The 22,029-nt window shown below is 40.7% G+C and overlaps 1 protein-coding gene across 1 annotated transcript in view; it reads left to right on the top strand.

Moving 5' to 3' along the window:
- LOC121576904 (neuron navigator 2) overlaps positions 1-22,029 on the top strand; it is a 125,949-nt gene that overhangs the window by 60,728 nt on the left and 43,192 nt on the right. Inside the window, 1 exon segment of the mRNA XM_045223568.1 lies at positions 13,239-13,368. Within this exon segment, the coding sequence (XP_045079503.1) occupies positions 13,239-13,368 (130 nt within the window).

The raw sequence follows: 22,029 nt of genomic DNA on the forward strand, positions 1-22,029 counted from the left end.
AATTGCTCCCACAGTTGATTTCTTCAAACCAAGCTGATCACCTATTGCAGATTCAGTCTTCCCAGCCTGGTGCAGGTCTACAATTTTGTTTCTGGTGTCCTTTGACAGCTCTTTGGTCTTGGCCATAGTGGAGTTTGGAGTGTGACTGTTTGAGGTTGTGGACAGGTGTCTTTTATACTGATAACAAGTTCAAACAGGTGCTATTAATACAGGTAACGAGTGGAGGACAGAGGAGCCTCTTAAAGAAGAAGTTACAGGTCTGTGAGAGCCAGAAATCTTGCTTGTTTGTAGGTGACCAAATACTTATTTTCCACCATACTTTGCAAATAAATTCATAAAAAATCCTACAGTGTGATTTTCTGGATTTTTTTTTCTTAATTTGTCTGTCATAGTTGACGTGTACCTATGATGAAAATTACAGGCCTCTCTCATCTTTTTAAGTGGGAGAACTTGCACAATTGGTGGCTGACTAAATACTTTTTTTCCCCACTGTATGGTGTTCTTTGGATGCAACTCAGCATTCTTTGTCCTCCAAACACGACGAGTTGAGTTTTTACCAAAAAGTTATATTTTGGTTTCATCTGACCATATGACATTCTCCCAATCCTCTTCTGGATCATCCAAATGCACTCTAGCAAACTTCAGACGGGCCTGGACATGTACTGGCTTAAGCAGGGGGACACTGCAGGATTTGAGTCCCTGGCGGCGTAGTGTGTTACTGATGGTAGGCTTTGTTACTTTGGTCCCAGCTCTCTGCAGGTCATTCACTAGGTCCCCCCGTGTGGTTCTGGGATTTTTGCTCACCGTTCTTGTGATCATTTTGACCCCACGGGGTGAGATCTTGCGTGGAGCCCCAGATCGAGGGAGATTATCAGTGGTCTTGTATGTCTTCCATTTCCTAATAATTGCTCCCACAGTTGATTTCTTCAAACCAAGCTGCTTACCTATTGCAGATTCAGTCTTCCCAGCCTGGTGCAGGTCTACCATTTTGTTTCTGGTGTCCTTTGACAGCTCTTTGGTCTTGGCCATAGTGGAGTTTGGAGTGTGACTGTTTGAGGTTGTGGACAGGTGTCTTTTATACTGATAACAAGTTCAAACAGGTGCCATTAATACAGGTAACGAGTGGAGGACAGAGGAGCCTCTTAAAGAAGAAGTTACAGGTCTGTGAGAGCCAGAAATCTTGCTTGTTTGTAGGTGACCAAATACTTATTTTCCACCATAATTTGCAAATAAATTCATAAAAAATCCTACAATGTGATTTTCTGGAATTTTTTCCCTCAATTTGTCTGTCATAGTTGACGTGTACCTATGATGAAAATTACAGGCCTCTCTCATCTTTTTAAGTGGGAGAACTTGCACAATTGGTGGCTGACTAAATACTTTTTTTCCCCACTGTACGTACGGTCACTGTGGGGACGACATCATCGATGCACTTATTGATGAAGCCAGTGACTGATGTGGTGTACTCCTCAATGCTATCTGAAGAATCCCGGAACATGTTCCAGTCTGTGCTAGCAAAACAGTCCTGTAGCTTAGCATCTGCGTCATCTGACCACTTTTTTATTAACCGAGTCACTGGTGCTTCCTGCTTTAGTTTTTGCTTATAAGCAGGAATCAGGAGGATAGAGTTATGGTCAGATTTGCCAAATGGAGGGCGAGGGAGAGCTTTGTATGCATCTCTTGTGTGGAGTCTAGAGGTCTAGAGTTTTTTTTCCCTCTGGTTGCACATTTAACATGTAGAAATTAGGTAGAACGGATTTAAGTTTCCCTGCATTAAAGTCCCCGGCCAGTAGGAGCACTGCCTCTGGATGAGTGTTTTCCTGTTGACTTATGGTCTTATACAGCTCATTCAGTGCAATCTTAATGCCAGCATTGGTTTGTGGTGGTAAATAGACAGCTATGAAAAATATAGATGAAAACTCTCTTGGTAAATAGTGTGGTCTACAGCTTATCATAAGATACTCTACCTCAGGCGAGCAAAATCTCGAGACTTCCTTAGTATTTGATTTTGTGCACCAGCTGTTGTTTACAAATATACACAGACCGCCACCCCTTGTCTTTCCGGAGTCAGCCGTTCTATCCTGCCGATGTAGCTGTATGTTGTCCATGTCGTCGTTCAGCCACGACTCAGTGAAACATAAGATATTACAGTTTTTAATGTCCCGTTGGTAGGATATCCAATTTATTCTCAAATGATTGAAGATTGGCTAATAGGATTGATGGGAGTGGCAGTTTACTCGCTCGCCGTCGGATCCTTACAAGGTACCCCGACCTACGTCCACAATATCTCTGTCTCTTCCTCATGCGAATGACGGGGATTTGGGCCTTGTCGGGTGTCTGTAGGATATCCTTCGCAGCTGCCTCGTTTAAGAAAAAATCTTCATTCAATAAGAGGTGAGTAATCGCTGTCCTGATATCCAGAAGCTCTTTTTGGTTATAAGAGACGATGGCAGAAACATTATGTACAAAATAAATTACAAATAACGCGGAAAAACACACATAATAGTACAATTGGTTAGAGGGCTGTAAAACGGCAGCCATCTTCTCCGGCGCCATTATAATTCCATAATTTGTGGAATAGACACCGTCTGAAATGCGGTTTTAATCAATCAGCGTTCAGGATTAGACCCAGCCGTTGTATAATTGATCATAATGTAGGCCTACCAGAGTGGCTTACAATCAAAAACAATTGAGAAAATGCATCCCATAACATTTAAACATGGAAATAGCTGTTCTATCATTCGGCTTACAGTAGAAGCCAATGTGTGGTGTTCAATGTAGGCCTACATTCCATGAGACTTTTGAAAAAAACATTTAGGGCTAGACATTAACCTGTTTATCTACTTGATCTTCAGACAAGGAGGTGATTGAAAATGTTGTTGTGTTGCAAGAAACCACTTTACAACCCATACCATTATTACAGAGAATCAGACAAATTATGCTACCCTCTGCCTATTGGCTACTTCGCTTATTCAAGACCTTCTCAAAATACAACACTGCCCCTTTAAGACAAAAAAAATCTCTTTACCCTACTCGCTTTTCAAAGATGTCTAGAAATGTACATGTTTTGTGCTCTTGTAGGAAGCAATCACCCCCCTGTTGCTGACTAGAAATTATCTTTAACTGGGCTAATATCTCACTGACTAGCAAAGGATATGAACAAATGTGCACATGTTGCTACATACAGCTCTCGCTTTGATCTCAAAACAAGCGCATCAACTCATGACCACTCAGTCTAGTTCAAAGTGAATGGCACAGATCCATATATGGCAATGGTCTATTTGCAAATAGGCCTACTGCAGCTCTGATTGGTTATGTGTAGAGCACGGGCTGAGTCGTGCTTGTCAGTGCAATAGCATCCTACTCCGATGCCTTCTAGTTAGTTTTGCATACTAATAAGTCTTGCATAGTTCATTTTGTTTCGGTATGTTGGATTGAAAGTGGCTAATATTGCTTTCATTCGATCACAATTTCCACAGTAAAGGGAAACGTTGAAAGTGTTAACTAAGGGGGAAAACTCTATAAAGTTGAGTGATGTTCAGTCTCGTGCTTCTCTGCGCGGGCTGATATTTCTTCTGCGCAGCAGTCCCGCGGGGGCTGCGCTCCCACACACGCACGCAGCTTAGAGGGAACATTACCTACTATCATACCCCGTTCAAAGGCACTTACATCTCTTGTCTTGCCCATTCACGCTCTGAATGGCACATACACAATCCATGTGTCAATTGTCTCAAGGCTTAAAAATCCTCCTTTAACCTGTCTCAACCCCTTTATCTACAGTGATTGAAGTGGATTTAACAAGTGACATCATTAAGGGTCATAGCTTTCAGCTGGATTTACCTGGTCATTCTATGTCATAGAAAGAGCAGGTGTTCTTAATGTTTTGTACACAGTGTATATCATCAGTGATACAATATAGGCCTATATAGCATTTGTGAAGTCATCAACAGCGATTGTTTCAATACAACCCAGGGGTTCAACTAAAAATTGACAATACATATAGGCCTCGGGTTTCAAGCTTTAGTTTATGTCAAATGTAATCTTCAAGTTAATAATGAATATGTTGGATTCAAGTCTCCATTTCAACCAAAAATCTAAGTTAAAGAATAGGACTAAATCAAATTCAACTTTATTTAAAATGCATATAAAGTTTGATTTGATTTAGTCCTATTCTTTAACTTAGATTTTTGTTTGAGAGGGAGACGTGAATCCAACATATCAATCATTAATTTGTAGACAAACTTGAATTAAAGTCAGACTAACTCAGTGGCACAAAATATACATCTCCTTCAAATGTTGATATTTGGTTGCGTTGACAACCAAACACAATTCAATATCACTTTTGTCGACAAGTTAACAAATGATATGTTGGATTCACGTCTCCAACTAAACCAAAAATAAACGTTAAAGAATAGGCTTAAGCCAGGGGTTCAGATGAAACTATCCAAGCATTAGATACATCTCCTTTAAATGCTGATATTTGGTTGCGTTGTCAACCTAACACAATTCGATATTACTTTTGTAATACAGTAAATAACCTAAAGTTAAGGCTATCCAACCTGGTCTCAGAGCATTTCGTATTATTCTTTACGTAAATCCGAGACAATCCATTTAGTATGTTATGTTTCGTATGGTATTAATTTGTGGATGTCCATCATCCATTTCTTATGATATGTTACGAATTACAATTCGTATGATATGTTATGAATTTGCAAAAAGTACAATGTGTTGTGAATTTGCAAAACAATTTGGGGTGGCTAATGTTAGCTAGGTGGCTAGGTGGCTAATGCTAACTTTATCTAGCTGGCTAATGTTAGCTAGGGTACGGGTTTGGGTTAAGGTGAGGAGTTAGGTTAAAGGATTAAAGGATTAAGGTTAGGGTTAGGAGAAGGGTTAGCTAAAAGGGTTAGGGTTTGGGGAAGGGTTAGCTAACATGCTAAGTAATTTAATTGCAAAGTGGCTAAAAAGTAGTAAGTAGTTGAAAAGTTGCTAATTAGCTAAAATGCAAAAGTTGTCCATGATGAGATTCAAACACGCAACCTTTGAGTTGCTAGACGTTCGCGTTAAACGCCCATTCATCCACACCGACCAACCACCCTCCTTTAGTTTTTGCCTTAAGCAACCTTCTGTCTTATGTAACCATACCAAATCTTACATATCATACTAATTTGAGTGTCCCGGATTTACATTTACTATGTTACACCTAGTCTATGAGACCAGGCTGGCTATCTTACAAACTAATGTAACATTAAAATGAGTAACTCATCCATGGCCACATTTTGAGGTGACTGTAACTATAAAAATCGTATTATGCTATCATAGAAAGTGTGCATGTTCAAGATAGCATGCAAAGGTCACAGGTCTGTGGAGATCTGGATAAGAGCGTCTGCTAAATGACTAACATGTAAATGTAAAATTCCAATTTGAATTTTGTTGTGCTTTTAAATGGTTGAAAGTGCAGTGATAACACATTTAGATGACAACTAAACCAAAAATACGACATTGTTTTTCTATTGGAATTTGGTTGTGCTTTTAGATGGTTGAAAGCATAGTGATGATACATTGGGAAATAAACAAACTTCTGCCTGTCTTTTTGATTGGGTGAATAAAGGTTGAAATATCATTGATCAACATCTCAAGCAAAAATTACCCACATTTCGACGTTGAAATGACGTGGTGTGCCCAGTGGGTTTGTCTTTGCCTAGGGTCTGGTTTCTCTCTGTAAGCTCAGTCTGCTTTAGTGTACTGACAGACTGGCTTTTTTATGTCAGCAGCCAGCCATTCTAATATACACTCCGAGTAGTAATTTGTTATCAAGTGTTTGTTATAAACATTATTCGATTAGTTTAATGATTAGGTAAATGATAGTTATGGTGTTGTTTTAATTCCAAGAAAATATAAAACGGTTATATGGCACTTTTGTCAGTGTAATGGCTTGAGCAGCTTGGAGTTACAGTGAGGGAAAAAAGTATTTGATCCCCTGCTGATTTTGTACGTTTGCCCACTGACAAAGAAATGATCAGTCTATAATTTTAATGGTTGGTTTATTTGAACATTGAGAGACAGAATAACAACAAAAAATCCAGAAAAACGTATGTCAAAAATGATATAAATTGATTGGCATTTTAATGAGGGAAATAAGTATTTGATCACCTCTCAATCAAAAAGATTTCTGGCTCCCAGGTGTCTTTTATACAGGTAACGAGCTAAGATTAGGAGCACACTCTTAAAAGGAGTGCTCCTGATCTCAGTTTGTTACCTGTATAAAAGACACCTGTCCACAGAAGCAATCAATCAATCAGATTCCAAACTCTCCACCATGGCCAAGACCAAAGAGCTCTCCAAGGATGTCAGGGACAAGATTGTAGACCTACACAAGGCTGGAATGGGCTACAAGACCATCGCCAAGCAGCTTGGTGAGAAGGTGACAACAGTTGGTGCGATTATTTGCAAATGGAAGAAACACAAAATAACTGTAAATCTCCCTCGGCCTGGGGCTCCATGCAAGATCTCACCTCGTGGAGTTGCAATGATCATGAGAACAGTGAGGAATCAGCCCATAACTACATGGGAGGATCTTGTCAATGATCTCAAGGCAGCTGGGACCATAGTCACCAAGAAAACAATTGGTAACACACTACGCCGTGAAGGACTGAAATCCTGCAGCGCCCGCAAGGTCCTCCTGCTCAAGAAAGCACATATACAGGCCCGTCTGAAGTTTGCCAATGAACATCAGAATGATTCATAGGAGAACTGGGTGAAAGTGTTGTGGTCAGATGAGACCAAAATTGAGCTCTTTGGCATCAACTCAACTCACCATGTTTGGAGGAGGAGGAATGCTGCCTATGACCCCAAGAACACCATCCCCACCGTCAAACATGGAGGTGGAAACATTATGCTTTGGGGGTGTTTTTCTGCTAAGGGGACAGAACTTCACCGCATCAAAGGGACGATGGACGGGGCCATGTACCGTCAAATCTTGGGTGAGAACCTCCTTCCCTCAGCCAGGGCATTGAAAATGAGTCGTGGATGGGTATTCCAGCATGACAATGACCCAAAACACACGGCCAAAGCATCAAAGGAGTGGCTCAAGAAGAAGCACATTAAGGTCCTGGAGTGGCCTAGCCAGTCTCCAGACCTTAATCCCATAGAAAATCTGTGGAGGCAGCTGAAGGTTTGAGTTGCCAAACGTCAGCCTCGAAACCTTAATGACTTGGAGAAGATCTGCAAAGAGGAGTGGCACAAAATCCCTCCTGAGATGTGTGCAAACCTGGTGGCCAACTACAAGAAACGTCTGACCTCTGTGATTGCCAACAAGGGTTTTGCCACCAAGTACTAAGTCATGTTTTGCAGAGGGGTCAAATACTTATTTCCCTCATTAAAATGCAAATCAATTTATAACATTTTTGACATGTGTTTTTCTGGATTTTTTGTTGTTATTCTGTCTCTCACTGTTCAAATAAACTAAACTAAACTACCATTAAAATGATAGACTGATCATGTCTTTGTCAGTGGGCAAACGTACAAAATCAGCAGGGGATCAAATACTTTTTCCCCTCACTGTAGGTGTTCATTGCTTGGCAACAGCTTTCAATATATTGCTGAGGGGGTGAGAAGTCTAGTAAAAACGAATGGATTCCCACCCTGACCAGCGTGGACATGCAGGACAGCGTTGTGTGGGGCCTGTGGGGCCTCTGGACTGAGCTCAGCTCACTTCCCTCCACTGGCCTCTCAGACCAAAGTCACCCAATTTCCTGCCCCAGTTAGTGTCCACTGATCCCCTCACTGCTCTGGGGCCCTGTATCTCTAATCCTGCATCCGCCACACAGAAACAGGGAGGTAAACAGTATGTGTCACCACACAACCCCCAACTCACTCTTTAGAGACTCCAGTCTCTAATATCTAAACACAACAATGTCAACTAATTTGACTCCCAACTTCCCACCTTAGTCTTTCACAGAATGTTCTATCATGGAATATATTGGTCATCTTTCTTTACAAGTACACATCTTTTTTGGCTCATTTCAGCTGAATGGGATGCTGAGTAAGAATCACCCAGTCAGGGTGAAATGAGAGGAGGGAAGGGAAGAGAGATGGAAAGTAGAAAGAGAGAGTGAGGTGTCTGGGCGTGAGAGAGCGAGACAATATAGACAGAGGGAGTGAGACTAATGGAGGCTTAGGGGCGATGTTGATTAGGGACCAGGTGTACGCTGCCAGCTCCAGTCTCTGCTCATTATTCAGACTGAAGGAGGAAACAGTGACAGCAGCACTGCAGCATCAGGAGCCGGGGAGGGGAGGGCCTAACCTATACCTAACCTATATCCCCAGGCCCTGGAGGAGCTATCAGTCAACCTACATGGGCTGAGAGCTCACTCTACTCTGACTCACAGCCTAGAACACCCCCAGGTGACTCCCTCCTCCATTTAACAAATCATCAGGGTTGATAGCATAGCAAAGGGTGAACCGTAACCTGTCTGAACCTCAGCCCACCAGTCATGATTAGTCCTGTTCTGGGTGGCTAGAATCAGAATGGGTCCATTTGAAATATGTATTGTTTTGACCACTTCACTTCTCACAAGTCCATAAAGTGTACAGTAGAACTGTCTCCCAAGCTGAAACGGAAGGAAGGGAGACATTCCGAATACTGAGTGACTGTCTCTGTGCTGGACCTCTTCCACCTTTGCCACCCACTCCAGCCCCTGGCCTTGTCTTGCATGTCTCAGCCCTGGCTCAGTGAAAAGATTAATTGTTTTGGTGTAGCTGTGTGGATGGAGTTCTGGTGTGTGTGTGTGTGTGAAGACCAGTGCTGTGAAACAAGGGCTGAATTGCACACTTGGGCACTGCAGGACACTGGGCAGGCAGCTGGCCAGCAGGACACACTTGGTGCTTTACCACTGAGACTTACCACCACACCAGTGGGCTGCCAGTGTTTTTTGTTAATGTTAGCTCTAGTGTTATATTGTGTTTCCATCAGGAGTGTGACACTAAAGACTTGTGGCGAGCAGAATCAACAACCTCGGCATCATTCAAGGCTGTTGCTTTGTGACAAGGTGTTAAGTTCACAGTTAGACATTGTTATGTAAATGATAGCTGAAAAGTACCCAGGGCCTTGCCTTGGCTCCAAGTTAGAGCAGGTCCGCCGGAACCATGGCCCAGGGAGACACGTCTGCTGGCCCACGTAGATGGAAACAGAAAAGTCTGAGCCTTTTGGATAAAGCGTTGTGGATAATCCTTAGTGGAAATGTAGCAACTGTGGCTGGTTTAGGATTGCAAAGGGAGGGTATATTTCTGGAACTTTCGAAGTTTACCAGTAAACTACCAGAATTTGGGCCTCTTTCAAGGATTTTATGTAATCTATCACAAGATGTAATCTATCAAAGGTGTCTGTAATTATCTCTGGCCCTCTGTCTGGCCTTATCACATGTAAAATATATGAAATAATTAAATAAGATGATTTTAAAATAAAAAATAGAATGACAAAGCTGTAAAACATTATCCTAAATATAAACCATCAAGTTAGTGAATACAATTTATGTTTAATATGAGGGTTTCAGCATGAAATATCCTTTATATTTTTGACACACTTTATTTTACTATGTAAATATGTATTTGTTGTCAATGTTTTGACGTCAAACTGGTGGCAGTTGTGAAAAAAGTCCGTAGTTGGAGGAGTTGCAGAGTTTAATGGAAAATATTGCCATTGTTGATTAGATGCTTTTTTCATTAATTAGGCTATCTGTAACAACCTCATGGACAATACTATATATTATTAAAAAATATATAAGTTATTCAAGTATAAATTACCAAAGTTACGATAGATTGCCATAAATTGTGTTTAATTACCAAAATTACTGAAGATGCTGGTAACGTTGGTCAATTACCGGTAGCTTTGCAACCCAAGCCTGGCTAGTGTTAGATTAGAGCAAGACCTCTGCCCATCTACCCGCCTGACTGGAACCTGTGGGTGATGTTTAGCACTACTGTTGAGTCAGTTCATCATTCATTCTTGTCATCTATGGACTCTGATTTCCCCCTGCTACCGTTTTATATTTCTCGCAGTAAACGTGGTACTATACTGAAATGGTTGAACTTAGTTGAGACAGTGGACTGAGTAGACCTGTGAATGAAGGGGTCTGTTGCTTCTGGCTGAGGTATTGATGCTCTCACAGGGAACACTCAGCAGTGTCTGGCTGTGGCTGGCTGAGTTTGTTTTGGTTAGCTCAGCAACCATCACACTGGTATGGGAGACTGAGGGCAGACAGACAGACAGACTTGGAAGGAGTGAGTTTGTCTTGAGCCGTGTGAACTTCTAATCATAAAGAGAACCCTCCCATCCAACTCCATGCACACTTCAACACCTCTGTAAACACACACACACACAAACACACACACACACACACATACATATCTTTCAGTCCGTTCACACACAGATAGAGCCTTTGGCCCTGAGAATAGCAACATTTTCATTCAGACCTCCAATTAAAGGTGTCCTCAGTGCGAACCCACAGGGAGGCCCTGCTGTGGAGCTGTCTGTCATCATACAGAAGGCAGCTTGCATGAGACCCAGACATCCCAACTATTTCTTATCTCCTGGCCTCCACACAAACCTCCTTAGAATGGTGTCTTGGTTTGGGCCCATCAGGGCGTGGTGTGGTGGGAAACTCTGTCATCCAGCAGCCCCCCAGGTCCTGGGAGACACGCTGCTGAACGCTAAACGTTCATAACGTCACAGGCATGATGGGAACGCTGTCTCTGGCCAACAGACCTGGTAAAAGAGGGAGAATAATAAAGAGGGGTTTTCTTTCCACCCTGTCTACTCTTATGAATGTCTGTCTGTCTGTCTGTCTCTGTCTGTCTGTCTCTCTGTCTCTCTCTCTGTCTCTCTCTCTCTGTGTCTGTCTGTCTGTCTGTCTGTCTGTCTGTCTGTCTGTCTGTCTCTCTCTCTGTCTCTCTACAGCATGTGTCAAACTCAAGGCCTGCGAGTGGTTTGAGTAAAGAAAAAGTGTTTTTTTGTAGATTCTTTTTTTGGGGGGTGGGGGGGGGGTGGGATAATTATTTCAATCGACATTGAAATGACTAAAACCAAATCGAAACTGTGAAGAAATGGTAATGGACCTACGTTTATAGTCTTTTCACTCTGTCCTGCTTGCTAATAGTCATTGAAACGACAAGTGACGTACGGTGAGGTCTGAGGCCGGGTAGGCACTTTCTATTGAGCAGTCCCCGTCTCCCACGCAACTGCCCTGCACGAACAGGTGACTTTCAGCACCACAGACAGCGACCCAAATGCCAGTGAGTAGGCCTACTTGTAGGCAGTGCTACATACACAAAATGCCTAGTAATAGGCGCGACTGATTGAGATATATAGACATTATGAAATAATAGTCGACGGCGCTACTGTAAATAAACACTTATATTTACTTGTAAATGAAGTCCATCCGTCTATTCTTCTGGGTAAAGACATGTAAAACTCCTGTTGGCCCTCAGTTTTAAAAGTCTCTCGGTCTTGACTCTCAATGGTGATGATGGCAAAGGATGAGAGTAGTCCTTGATCAGTCTGGTTTCGACTGTATGTCTTTATCCGTTTCAGCGCAGAAAATGACCTCTCAACGGATGCTGTTGTGGCTGGTATAGTGAGCACCAGCTGCAGTAACTTTGTCACCTTGGCAGCAGTCCGTGTCAGGTCTGGAAGAAAAAACTGAGGAGCTGCCCATGTGATTTGTCCCGTATAATTTGTGAACTGTACAATCCGACAAGATCCGTCTAACGAAATCAAAGTACGTGGCAAATTTTGACAGGCTCTCGTTTGCTGGCGTCAAACTTTTGTGACATTGTTTTGATTTTTTTGCAGTCCTCTAAGCGAAGGAAATTAAATTCACTAAAGTGGTCAAATTTGGCTCTCATCTGAACATTGATATTGTCCAGTATGTAGTAGTAGATTCGCCCCCTCTCTACTGATCTACTGATTTACTACGAGTTTCGCTTTCTGCCAGGCCCAGGTCATTGCATTTCTGCTTGAATCGCTCATAGAAACTGTCAAAGTCTTGTCGCTGACGTTCCAGTGCTTTCATTGTGTCGCTGTTATGGGTACGGCAGAAACCAATATCCATCTTTTTGTTCTGCAGAACACGGAAGAGCGCGTCAGATTCATCGAAAATTCCATCGGCCATGAGCAAAAAGCAAACACGGTGGCGGTCTCTAAATGGGTTGCTAACTGTTCATTTTTTTTCAGTAAAGTGTTAAGGCATGTAATAGTTCCACATAGTTGCCCCTGGGCATGTTTGATGAGCTGGCACTCTCATCGTTGCCACGAAATGCCAACTCCTGTTTAGGTAGCATGTAGCATTAATTAGCTAGGTCTTTCAAAATCTCACGGTTCTCTTTTACCTTTGCATTGTGCATGCTGATGTTCAATCTCTTGTTGTTCATTCAATGCCAGATCTATCCGTGAGCTACCAAATCTCTTAAGAGCTACCTGGCTTTAGATGTGAGACACATATTTCTCATGCTTGTTGAGTGCTATAGGCAAGTTGTTAAAGTCACAGTAACCGGCTCTTGTCCACACGCTGTTGCTGGTGGAGACCAGCAGGCAGGGGAAGCAGTAGAGCCGGCTGCGAACAGTGCAGCCACAGAGCCAGTTTTTCCGTTGATACCACTCAGATTGAAATTATTGTGTTATTTTCTGTCCCTTCTTTTGATGTAGGTCCCTAAGCTCATGTGTTGGTCTTCCATCCCGTATCACCCCCTGTTTTGCTAGAAAATCCAACATTGAAAGCTGTTTCAGATGCACTATGTTAGCCATCCTGATCAGCTTATCTTTGCTAGCAGTAAAACGAACATAACCGCAAAATGAGGCAGATGACGTCCATCGGGAGGAGCCTATCTTTCTGCCTATCCATTACTTTTTTCATGCAAATACACATGTACATTTATTATGCGTGCAATGAAAATGAATGGGAGATAGGAAGGATAGCCAGGGAGGATAGAACATTCCAAAAACAATTGATAGAGACCAAGTTTTTGTACATTTTGACTGCAAGGAAATATAATTTCAAGTGCCTCGGTGATGATCGAATGCGGCACGTGGGGGAAATGGGTTTGACACTCCTGCTCTACGGTGTCTCTTGCTTTCTCCCTGTAGTTCTGTCTATCATGTTGTCCCCCTTTCTCGCTACTAACCCCTACCTTATAATAATCAAACACATACTCTTTCTCTCTTCTGTGTTCCTCGCTTCCAGTTGGGACGACAGCAGCTCGGTGAGCAGTGGGATCAGTGACACCATCGACACAGATTACATCAACACCAGCTCCTCAATCAGCTCCTATGTCAACACTCCGTCCATCTCCTGCAAGGACCTAGAGGAACAGGTAGGTTCTGCCCCAATCACACTGTAGGGTTGTGGCAACTATAGAATTCTAATTACTAGAAAGGTGAATGAACATTCAATTTCTAGGGTGGCAGAATCTTTGGCTTTGAAACATGTTGATTTTCAATAAAGTTAAGAACGTTTTTTATTACACTTTTATTTCCCTTTAAGAGACTCTGAATATATAAATTACATGATGTCTACAGCCAGACATTACCGTAGCTGATATTCTTATTAGACTAATGTAGGAGCGCTTAGGCTCTCCCATGTAATATACCAGGGAATCTAAGTTTATATACTTTGATTCAGACCTGGGCCCCAATCATTTGAATGGGTATAGTAAGCTGAACGTAACGGCATACACTAGGCTGCATCTCAACTTTCTCACTGCAGTTATAGAGGTTGTGGAAAAAATAAGCAGAGTGAAATATACATCTGTGTCTGTTCTGCAGTATATGCTGATGTGGTTGCTTCAAAGTGTTTATTGAAATTGCAGCCAGGCACACCACCACCCAGTTCACAGTTCATCTTATCCTGACAATCCAATCAGTAGGTATTTATTCTTAAGTGCATATATTCACCTTTTAGACCATTGATCTGAGGTGCAGACTTTGTTTGCCATATAGTAAAAGTGTCTCAATCTAGGTTCTAGAGACTTCTGATGCATTTCCTTTAGGTCAGGGTTCGAATTTGGCCCGCGGATGGTTTTATTTGGCCCCCCAAGTTTTCTGAGAAAAAAACAACTGTAAAAACACCAGGAGACCTGCTCCAAGTGATTTAAATTTTAGAAATCTGGCCCTGAGAATAGCAACATTTTCTGTCAGACCTCCACTCCTCTAACTAAAGGTATCCTCAGTGTGAACCAACAGGGAGGCCCTGGTCTGGAGCTGTCTGTCATCATACAGAAGGCAGCTTGCATGAGACCCAGACATCCCAACTATTTCTTAACTCCTGGCCTCCACACAAACTTCCTTAGAATGGTGTCTTGGTTTGGGCCCATAAGGGTTGTTGACAGGCTGGATGTGGTGTGGTGGGAAACTCTCTTACCCAGCAGCCCCCCAGGTCCTGGGAGACACGCTGCTGAACACTAATTAAAACTACACGGAACAAAAATACAAACGCAACATTTAAAGTGTTGGTCCCGTGTTTCATGAGCTGAAATAAAATATCCCAGAAATGTCCCATATGCACAAAAAACCCTCGAATGAGTAGGTGTGTCCACATTTTTGACTGGTACTGTATATATATATATATATATATTTCTTTAATGTATATTTTTTCCTTTATTATGTTCCCCTAACCCTACCACCCCTACCCTAATTGGAGTAAACTAATGGACAACAACACTTAGGCTTCTACTTCCAGCTTATACATACTATATACATTTTACAGACACAGTATATTTTACAATAGTTATCTTTTGTTTGTTTTTAGTCCCATCCTTCAGCTCCACGCAACCCCTCCCATCTATCTCTGAATTCCATCCAGTTTTGATTTCTATTTGCCATATATTTTTCAACTGTGCTGTGATGTTTCACAAAAGTTCTGAACCTTTCTACTCTCATATATTCTACATATTGTAAATTAAAGATAAACATTTTTGCTAAGAGTTTTATTATATTATTGATCGATTGACTATGACTTTTTAAATCACCCAGCAGTGCTCTTTGCAGAGTTAGCTCCAGGTAAATGTTGCAATTCTTTAGCCATTCCTGAACATGCGACCAAAAACAAGCTATATATGGACATTACCAAAACAAAGATCTAATAATTCTGTCTCTTCGCAGCAAAATCTGCAGAGCTTTTTAATTTATCACAATTTTATTGAACCAATTTTGGTCTTTAATGCAGGGCCGACAGACAAGTTCCTTACTTTCTCCCCCTTCCACTTGCCTCTTCCATTTTTGCAGTAATGCTGCAATTAGTTGGTTGTAATTTTGAGTAGAGCAGACATTTCCATATATTTTTGTTAGCTGCATGTGTGACATAACTCCACCAGTCCTATTTATGATATAATTTACAAAGATTATACAGTTTTTAAACATTTTTAAAAAAAATATTGTTTTTTTAATCAATTAGTCTATTTGAGTTTAACCATAATATTTGTTGTAATATTTGTTCTGTCTTTTCTGGTGTATTCAACTGAAATTGCAACCAACTTTCTATGGCTGGTTTTAAAAATAGCGATATTTTGGAGATTATTTCATTTTCAAATAACCGAAAGTGATTGGTTGTAATCTGAATAAAGGGGAAAATGCCATTCTTGAACATGGGGTGAGACATTCTTACTAATCTTCTAGAGAACCAGTTCGGATTTAAGTATAACTTTTGTATGACTGAAGCCTTTAGTGAGAGGTCTAATGCTTTCATATTTAATCATTTCTGCCCTCTGAATTCATATTCATTATATAAATAGGCCCAATTAATTTAGTCTGTCTTGCCGTTCCAAATAAAATAGAATATTTTTTGCTCATATAATTTAAACATCAAGTCGCTAGGTGTAGGCAAGGCCATAAGCAAATAAGTAAACTGGGATATGACTTAAGAGTTAATCAGGGTGATTTTTCCACAAATAGACAGGTATTTTCCTTTCCACCTTGGCAAGATCTTATCTGTTTTGCTAACTTTCTGTTAAAATGTATTGTAGTGATATCATTTCTTTCTTTCGGGATATGAATACCGAGTATGTCCACTTCACCGTCAGACCATTTCATTGGTAATCTACACGGTAATGTAAAAGTTGTATTTTTTTGTGATCCAATACGTAATATAGTACACTTATCATAATTTGGTTGTAACCCAGAGAGGTTAGAAAAAGTATCTAGATCCTCTATCAGGCTGTGGAGGGATCCACATTGTGGATTTAAAAGAAAACATGAATCGTCAGCATACAATGACACCTTTGTTTTTAAGCCCTGGTTTTCTAGGCCCTTGAAATTATTGTTGGATGTGATTTTAATAGCTAACATTTCGATGGCCATAATAAATAGATATGCTGATAGTGGACAACCTTGTTTTACCCCTCTTGACAGTTTAATACTTTCTAAGAAGTAGCCATTATTTACTATTTTACACCAAGGTTACTATGCATAACTTTAACCCATTGTATAAGAGATTCTCCACAATTGAAATATTCCAGGCATTTACAGTGCCTTCGGAAAGTATTCAGATCCCTTGACTTTTTCCACATTTTGTTACGTTACAGCCTTATTCTAAAATTGATTACATTCTTTTTTTCCCTCATCAATCTGAACACAATACCCCATAATGACAAAGCAAAACCAGGTTTTTCAAATTTTTTTTGCTAATTTGTTAAAAATAAAACACTGAAATATCACATTTACATAAGTACTCAGACCCTTTACTCAGTACTTTGTTGAAGCACCTTTGGCATCGATTACAGCCTTGAGTCTTCTTGAGTATGATGATACAAACTTGGCACATCTGTATTTGGGGAGTTTCTCCCATTCTTCTCTGCAGATGCTCTCAAATCTCTGTCAGGTTGGATGGGGAGTGTTGCTGCACAGCTATTTTCAGTTCTCTCCAGAGATGTTCGATCGGGTTCAAGTCCGGGCTCTGGCTGGGCCACTCAAGGACATTCGGAGACTTGTCCCAAAGCCACTCCTGCGTTGTCTTGGCTGTGTGCTTAGGGTCGTTGCACTGTTGGAAGGTGAACCTACGCCCTAGTCTGAGGTCCTCAGCTCTCTATATCAGGTTTTCATAAAAGATCTCTCTGTACTATGTTCCGTTCATCTTTGCCTCAATCCTGACTAGTCTCCCAGTCCCTGTCGCTGAAAACATCCCCACAGCATGATGCTGCCACCACCATGATTCACCGTAGGGATGGTGCCAGGTTTCCTCCAGACGTGACGCTTGACATTCAGGCCAAAGACTTCAATCTTGGTTTCATCAGACCAGATCATCTTGTTTCTCATGATATGAGAGTCTTTAGGTGACTTTTGACAAACTCCAAGCGGGCTGTCATGTGCCTTTTACTGAAGAGTGGCTCCATCTGGCCACTCTACCATAAAGGCCTGATTGGTGGAGTGCTGCAGAGATGGTTCTCCCATCTCCACTGAGGAACTCTAGAGCTCTGTCAGAGTGACCATTGGGTTCTTGGTCACCTCCCTGACCAAGGCCCTTCTCCATCGATTGCTCAGTTTGGCCGGACGGCCAGCTCTAGGAAGAGTCTTGGTGGTTCCAAACTTCTTTCATTTAAGTATGATGGAGGCCACTGTGTTCTTGGGGACCTTCAATGCTGCAGAAATATTTTCGTGCCCTTCCCCAGGTCTGTGCCTCGACACAATCCTGTCTCGGAGCTCTACGGACAATTCCTTCGACCTCATGTTTTTTTGGTTTTAGCTTTGACATGCATTGTCAACTGTGGGACCTTATATAGACAGGTGTGTGCCTTTCCAAATCATGTCCAATCAATTGAATTTACCACAGGTGGACTCCAATCAAGTTGTAGAAACATCTCAAGGATGATCAATGGAAACAGGATGCACTTAGGCTCAATTTCGAGTCTCATAGCAAAGGGTCTGAATACTTATGTAAATAAGGTATTTCTGTTTTTTATATTTAATACGTTTGCAAACATTTCTAAAAACCTGTTTTCGCTTTGTCATTATTGGGTATTGTGTGTAGATTGCTGAGGAATTTATTTTATTTAATCAATTTTAGAATAAGGCTGTAATGTAACAAAATGTGGAAAAAGTCAAGGGGTCTGAATACTTTCCGAAGGCACTGTATATATAAATTCCAGTCGTACTTTATCAAAAGCCTTTTCAAAGTCTGCTATGAATACCAGGCCTGGTTTCCCAGATTTGTCTTAGTGTTATATTGTTTCCTGTACTTGTCTTATATTATCTCCAATGTATCGTCCATGTAAAAAACCTGTCTGATTAGGATTTATAATATCCGACAATACCTTTTTAGTTCTATGCGCTATGCATTTTGCTAGAATTTCTGCATCACAACACTGAAGTGTAAGGGGCCTCCAATTTTTTCAATGGACTGGATCTTTATATTTACCACTTGGGTCCTGTTTCAGTAATAATGAAATAAGACCTTCTTGTTGAGTATCTGATAATCTACAATTTTTATAGGAGTGGTTAAAACATGCTAATAACTGTCATCTGAGTACATCAAAAAAGGTTTGGTACACCTCAACTGGTATGCCATCCAGCCCTGGAGTTTTCCCGGACTTAAAGGCTTTAATTGCATCAAGAAATTCCTCCTCTGTAATTTGGCCTTCACGTGAGTCTTTCTGTACAGCTGTTAATTTTACATTATTAATAGGGAAAAAATCCTTACAATTAACTTTGGTTAGTGGAGATGGAAGCGACTGAAACGAAAACACATGCTTAAAGTACTTTGCTTCCTCTTTCAAAATATCGTTTGGTGAATCATGTTTTTTAAAAAGATATCTATGACCAACTGATTCATAGCTGTATTCCCAGCCATGTGAAATCCATAGATTAGGGCCTAATGAATTTATTTCTTATATGAACTGTAACTCAGTTAAATCTTTGAAATTGTTGCATGTTGCGTTTATATTTTTGTCATTTCATCGTGGATAATTGGGTAATATTTGGTTGAGACGTTGATCTGTGAGATTACAACCTATATTCACAGACTCAAAAAGACAGCCACAAGTTAGTTACATTTCTAATGTCTTATCACTATGCTTACAACCATCTAAAAACAACCAAATTTCAATGAAAAAACAATGTCTATTTTTTGGTTTAGTTGTCACCCAAATGTCTATCACTGCGCTTTCAACCATTTAAAACCATGGCAAAGTTCAAATGGGAATACAATGTCAGATATTTTGTTTAGTTATACAATATATTGATGTGTTATTACTATGATTTTCTCTGTTAGCACAACCAAATGACCTGGATTGCAGTTGAGATTACATTAAAAGCAGAGCCGGCGACCAGATGGAATCAGTTGGATGGGCATTTGATTTACATAGGGGGGCAAGTTTTCATGTGCACTATTTATTTTAATGGGTTTTATAGTAAAGACATGTAATTTAACCTTTTTTTAGGTGAGGGAGCGCCACATTAATTTTTTTAATTAGGTCATAATTTCTCAATCAAGTTTGTACCGACAGATGTAGCCTATTGACTATCATTGTAGAATAGGCCTATGCATAGAATGTGTCCTCCAATTGTAACATCTGCTTATGCCCACACATATTGTCTCAAGAACATTTTCTATTTTTAATACCCTCAAAGACCAAGTTAGGCATACCTTCTTTCAAAATAGGCCATCATCTCTGTCAATTGTGAATGATAATTCTTCACGTTTTATCGGTGAAATGTCCAAACTGCATGCCAGTTTTTTAAAATCTCAATCAGTTTCATGGGAATATGCGTTTAGATCTTCTTGAATTACTGTTTCGTGAGCGAATTAAAGCAGATGGTGATTTCTTTTTTGGTATTCTTTCTTAAAACTGCATTGTTGGTTAAGGGCTTGTAAGTAACCATTTCACTGTAAGGTCTACACCTGTTGTATTCGGCGCATGTGACAAATACAATTTGATTTGATTTGACCGTGGAGTTTTATGAACATCAAGGCAGACGCGCAGTGAATTTGGATGCTAGATCTCATTGGTGTGATGATAAGGTTCATGCGGTGGATCAGTTTGCCTGCATATGCAATAGAGGTAGGACTTTTCTGTAAGCTTAGCACTCGGACAGTAGGGCGAGTTCAAGTGCGTCGTACATGAGCCCCAAGTCCATAACAAACTGTTTTGAGGACAGCTGTTTTAGCAAGCCCTGGTAGAGTTTTCTGTCTGTGTCTGTTCTTGTTACATTGGACTTGGCCCACTCGAAGTGGTCAACCCTCTGACCGACGAGCCTCTGCACACACATCTACAGTTATTCATCATTTGCGCCACTGCCAGAGAGAGAGAGAAGGCTGGGAAGAAAGCACCATTTACCTACCCATAGGCTGCTACAGCTTACATATTTATTTAGTTTGTCATTCTATCGTTTTCATAACATTTTAGTAGCAATTAAATCATTATAAAAGAACAGACACTCATGTACTGTTAAACCAAAGGTTATTTGGAATTTACGGTAACATATGTACCTTTTTTTACAGTAACGTACAGATAACTGGCTGCAGCAAGGTTATTTCCAGTCATAAAAAGGGACTGGGTAAACGAGAGGAGAGACTGCTGCTTTGTCACCCGTTTAGTTTTCACGTTTTCTACCATTTAAGGTTTTCACTGCATCCTCCCGTGCCAACGAGTGATTTAAACATCAACAGATTAATGAAGTCCGGCCCCAAAACCAGCTCTTCGAGCCAACAATCAATCACAAAGTCCCCTCTGATTTTCTCTGTAACTATTGCCTTGTATAGAATTGCTTTGTGTTGCATTTTTCTGCTGCACTGTAGAATATAGTTTGGATTTATTATTGGAGGTATAGGCCTAGAGATAAGTGTTTCAGATTCAGGCTGATAAAGAACAAGGCCATTAAAATGATTTCCCTGGCAATCCATTTGTATTAGTATTTTCAGTAGCTATTTAAACAATGACCTGTTATAACCAGGGCTTAAGTAAGCTTGGCGAGCGCTGGGAAAACACACTATACCGCTCCAACACATTGTTTATTTGTAGGGCCGATGTAATGCTCCTGTTTGCCTGCCTCACTCTCCAGTCTCCACTTCTCCGATTTTTTTATTTCAAGGCGGTAATGTTGATTCGTGAAGCATGAAAGAGCCATCTTTGCTGATTTCCTGTGGTAATCACTCCAGGATTTGTAGGCCTCCATTGTAGTCCACTACTTACTCTCATGATTGTGGTTTTGTCCATTAGGCACCAAAAGGAAGCAAATGGACTGAAACAGGGAGTGACTACCTGGACTTGTCCAATAAGAGCACTCATTTTCGTTTTCTGTTGCAACGCGTTTTAAAACATTTTCGGTTTCATGCCTTAATGAACCTGATCCATGTTTCTGGAGTGATTCAGCCACATGCCTCAGATGGAAAGCCAGACGTGTTGCCTGGGTGGCAGAGACAGGAACCAGTGTTAATGTTTAACCACAGTGTGAATGCCTCACTTCTAAGATGAGAGCAGAATGGTAAAAAAAAAGAAAAATCGTCATCAATATCAAGGACCTGAATAGTAATATTTTCCCTTGGTGGTTGCAACTGCTCAAATAACAGAGATAATATTTGTATAAAGGGATGACTAAACATAGCAACGGTCATCGAAATTGTTAAAAGGTTTTAAAGACAATTCTAATACATGCAACAGTTGGACAATGGATGAACTTTTTGAATTTTTACAATCCAATAGAAATTGACTTAATTATAGCACATAAAACATTTTACTGGCACAGACTAATGAATGGAGTTCAGGGGTTTCTGTGGGAATTCGGTTATTCAATTTATTGTCAAATTGCACCTTTTTCTTCTTAGAACGCACTCATATATACATTTTGTTATTGTATCAGGTATTTCTTTTAAATATGTTGTGTTAAAATAAAGGAATTGATATAATGTATACCTCATTTTCATAAATACACCTGCTATATTTGCATCTATAAATTAATTAACATAAAGGGGTGGAACAGGGCTGCAACCACCAAACACTTGCTCTATTGTTGTCACGTTCTCTCGCATAATTCAACAAGTGTGTCAA

The sequence above is a fragment of the Coregonus clupeaformis genome, chromosome 11 (assembly GCF_020615455.1).
Source record: "Coregonus clupeaformis isolate EN_2021a chromosome 11, ASM2061545v1, whole genome shotgun sequence".
Lineage (NCBI taxonomy): Eukaryota > Metazoa > Chordata > Actinopteri > Salmoniformes > Salmonidae > Coregonus > Coregonus clupeaformis.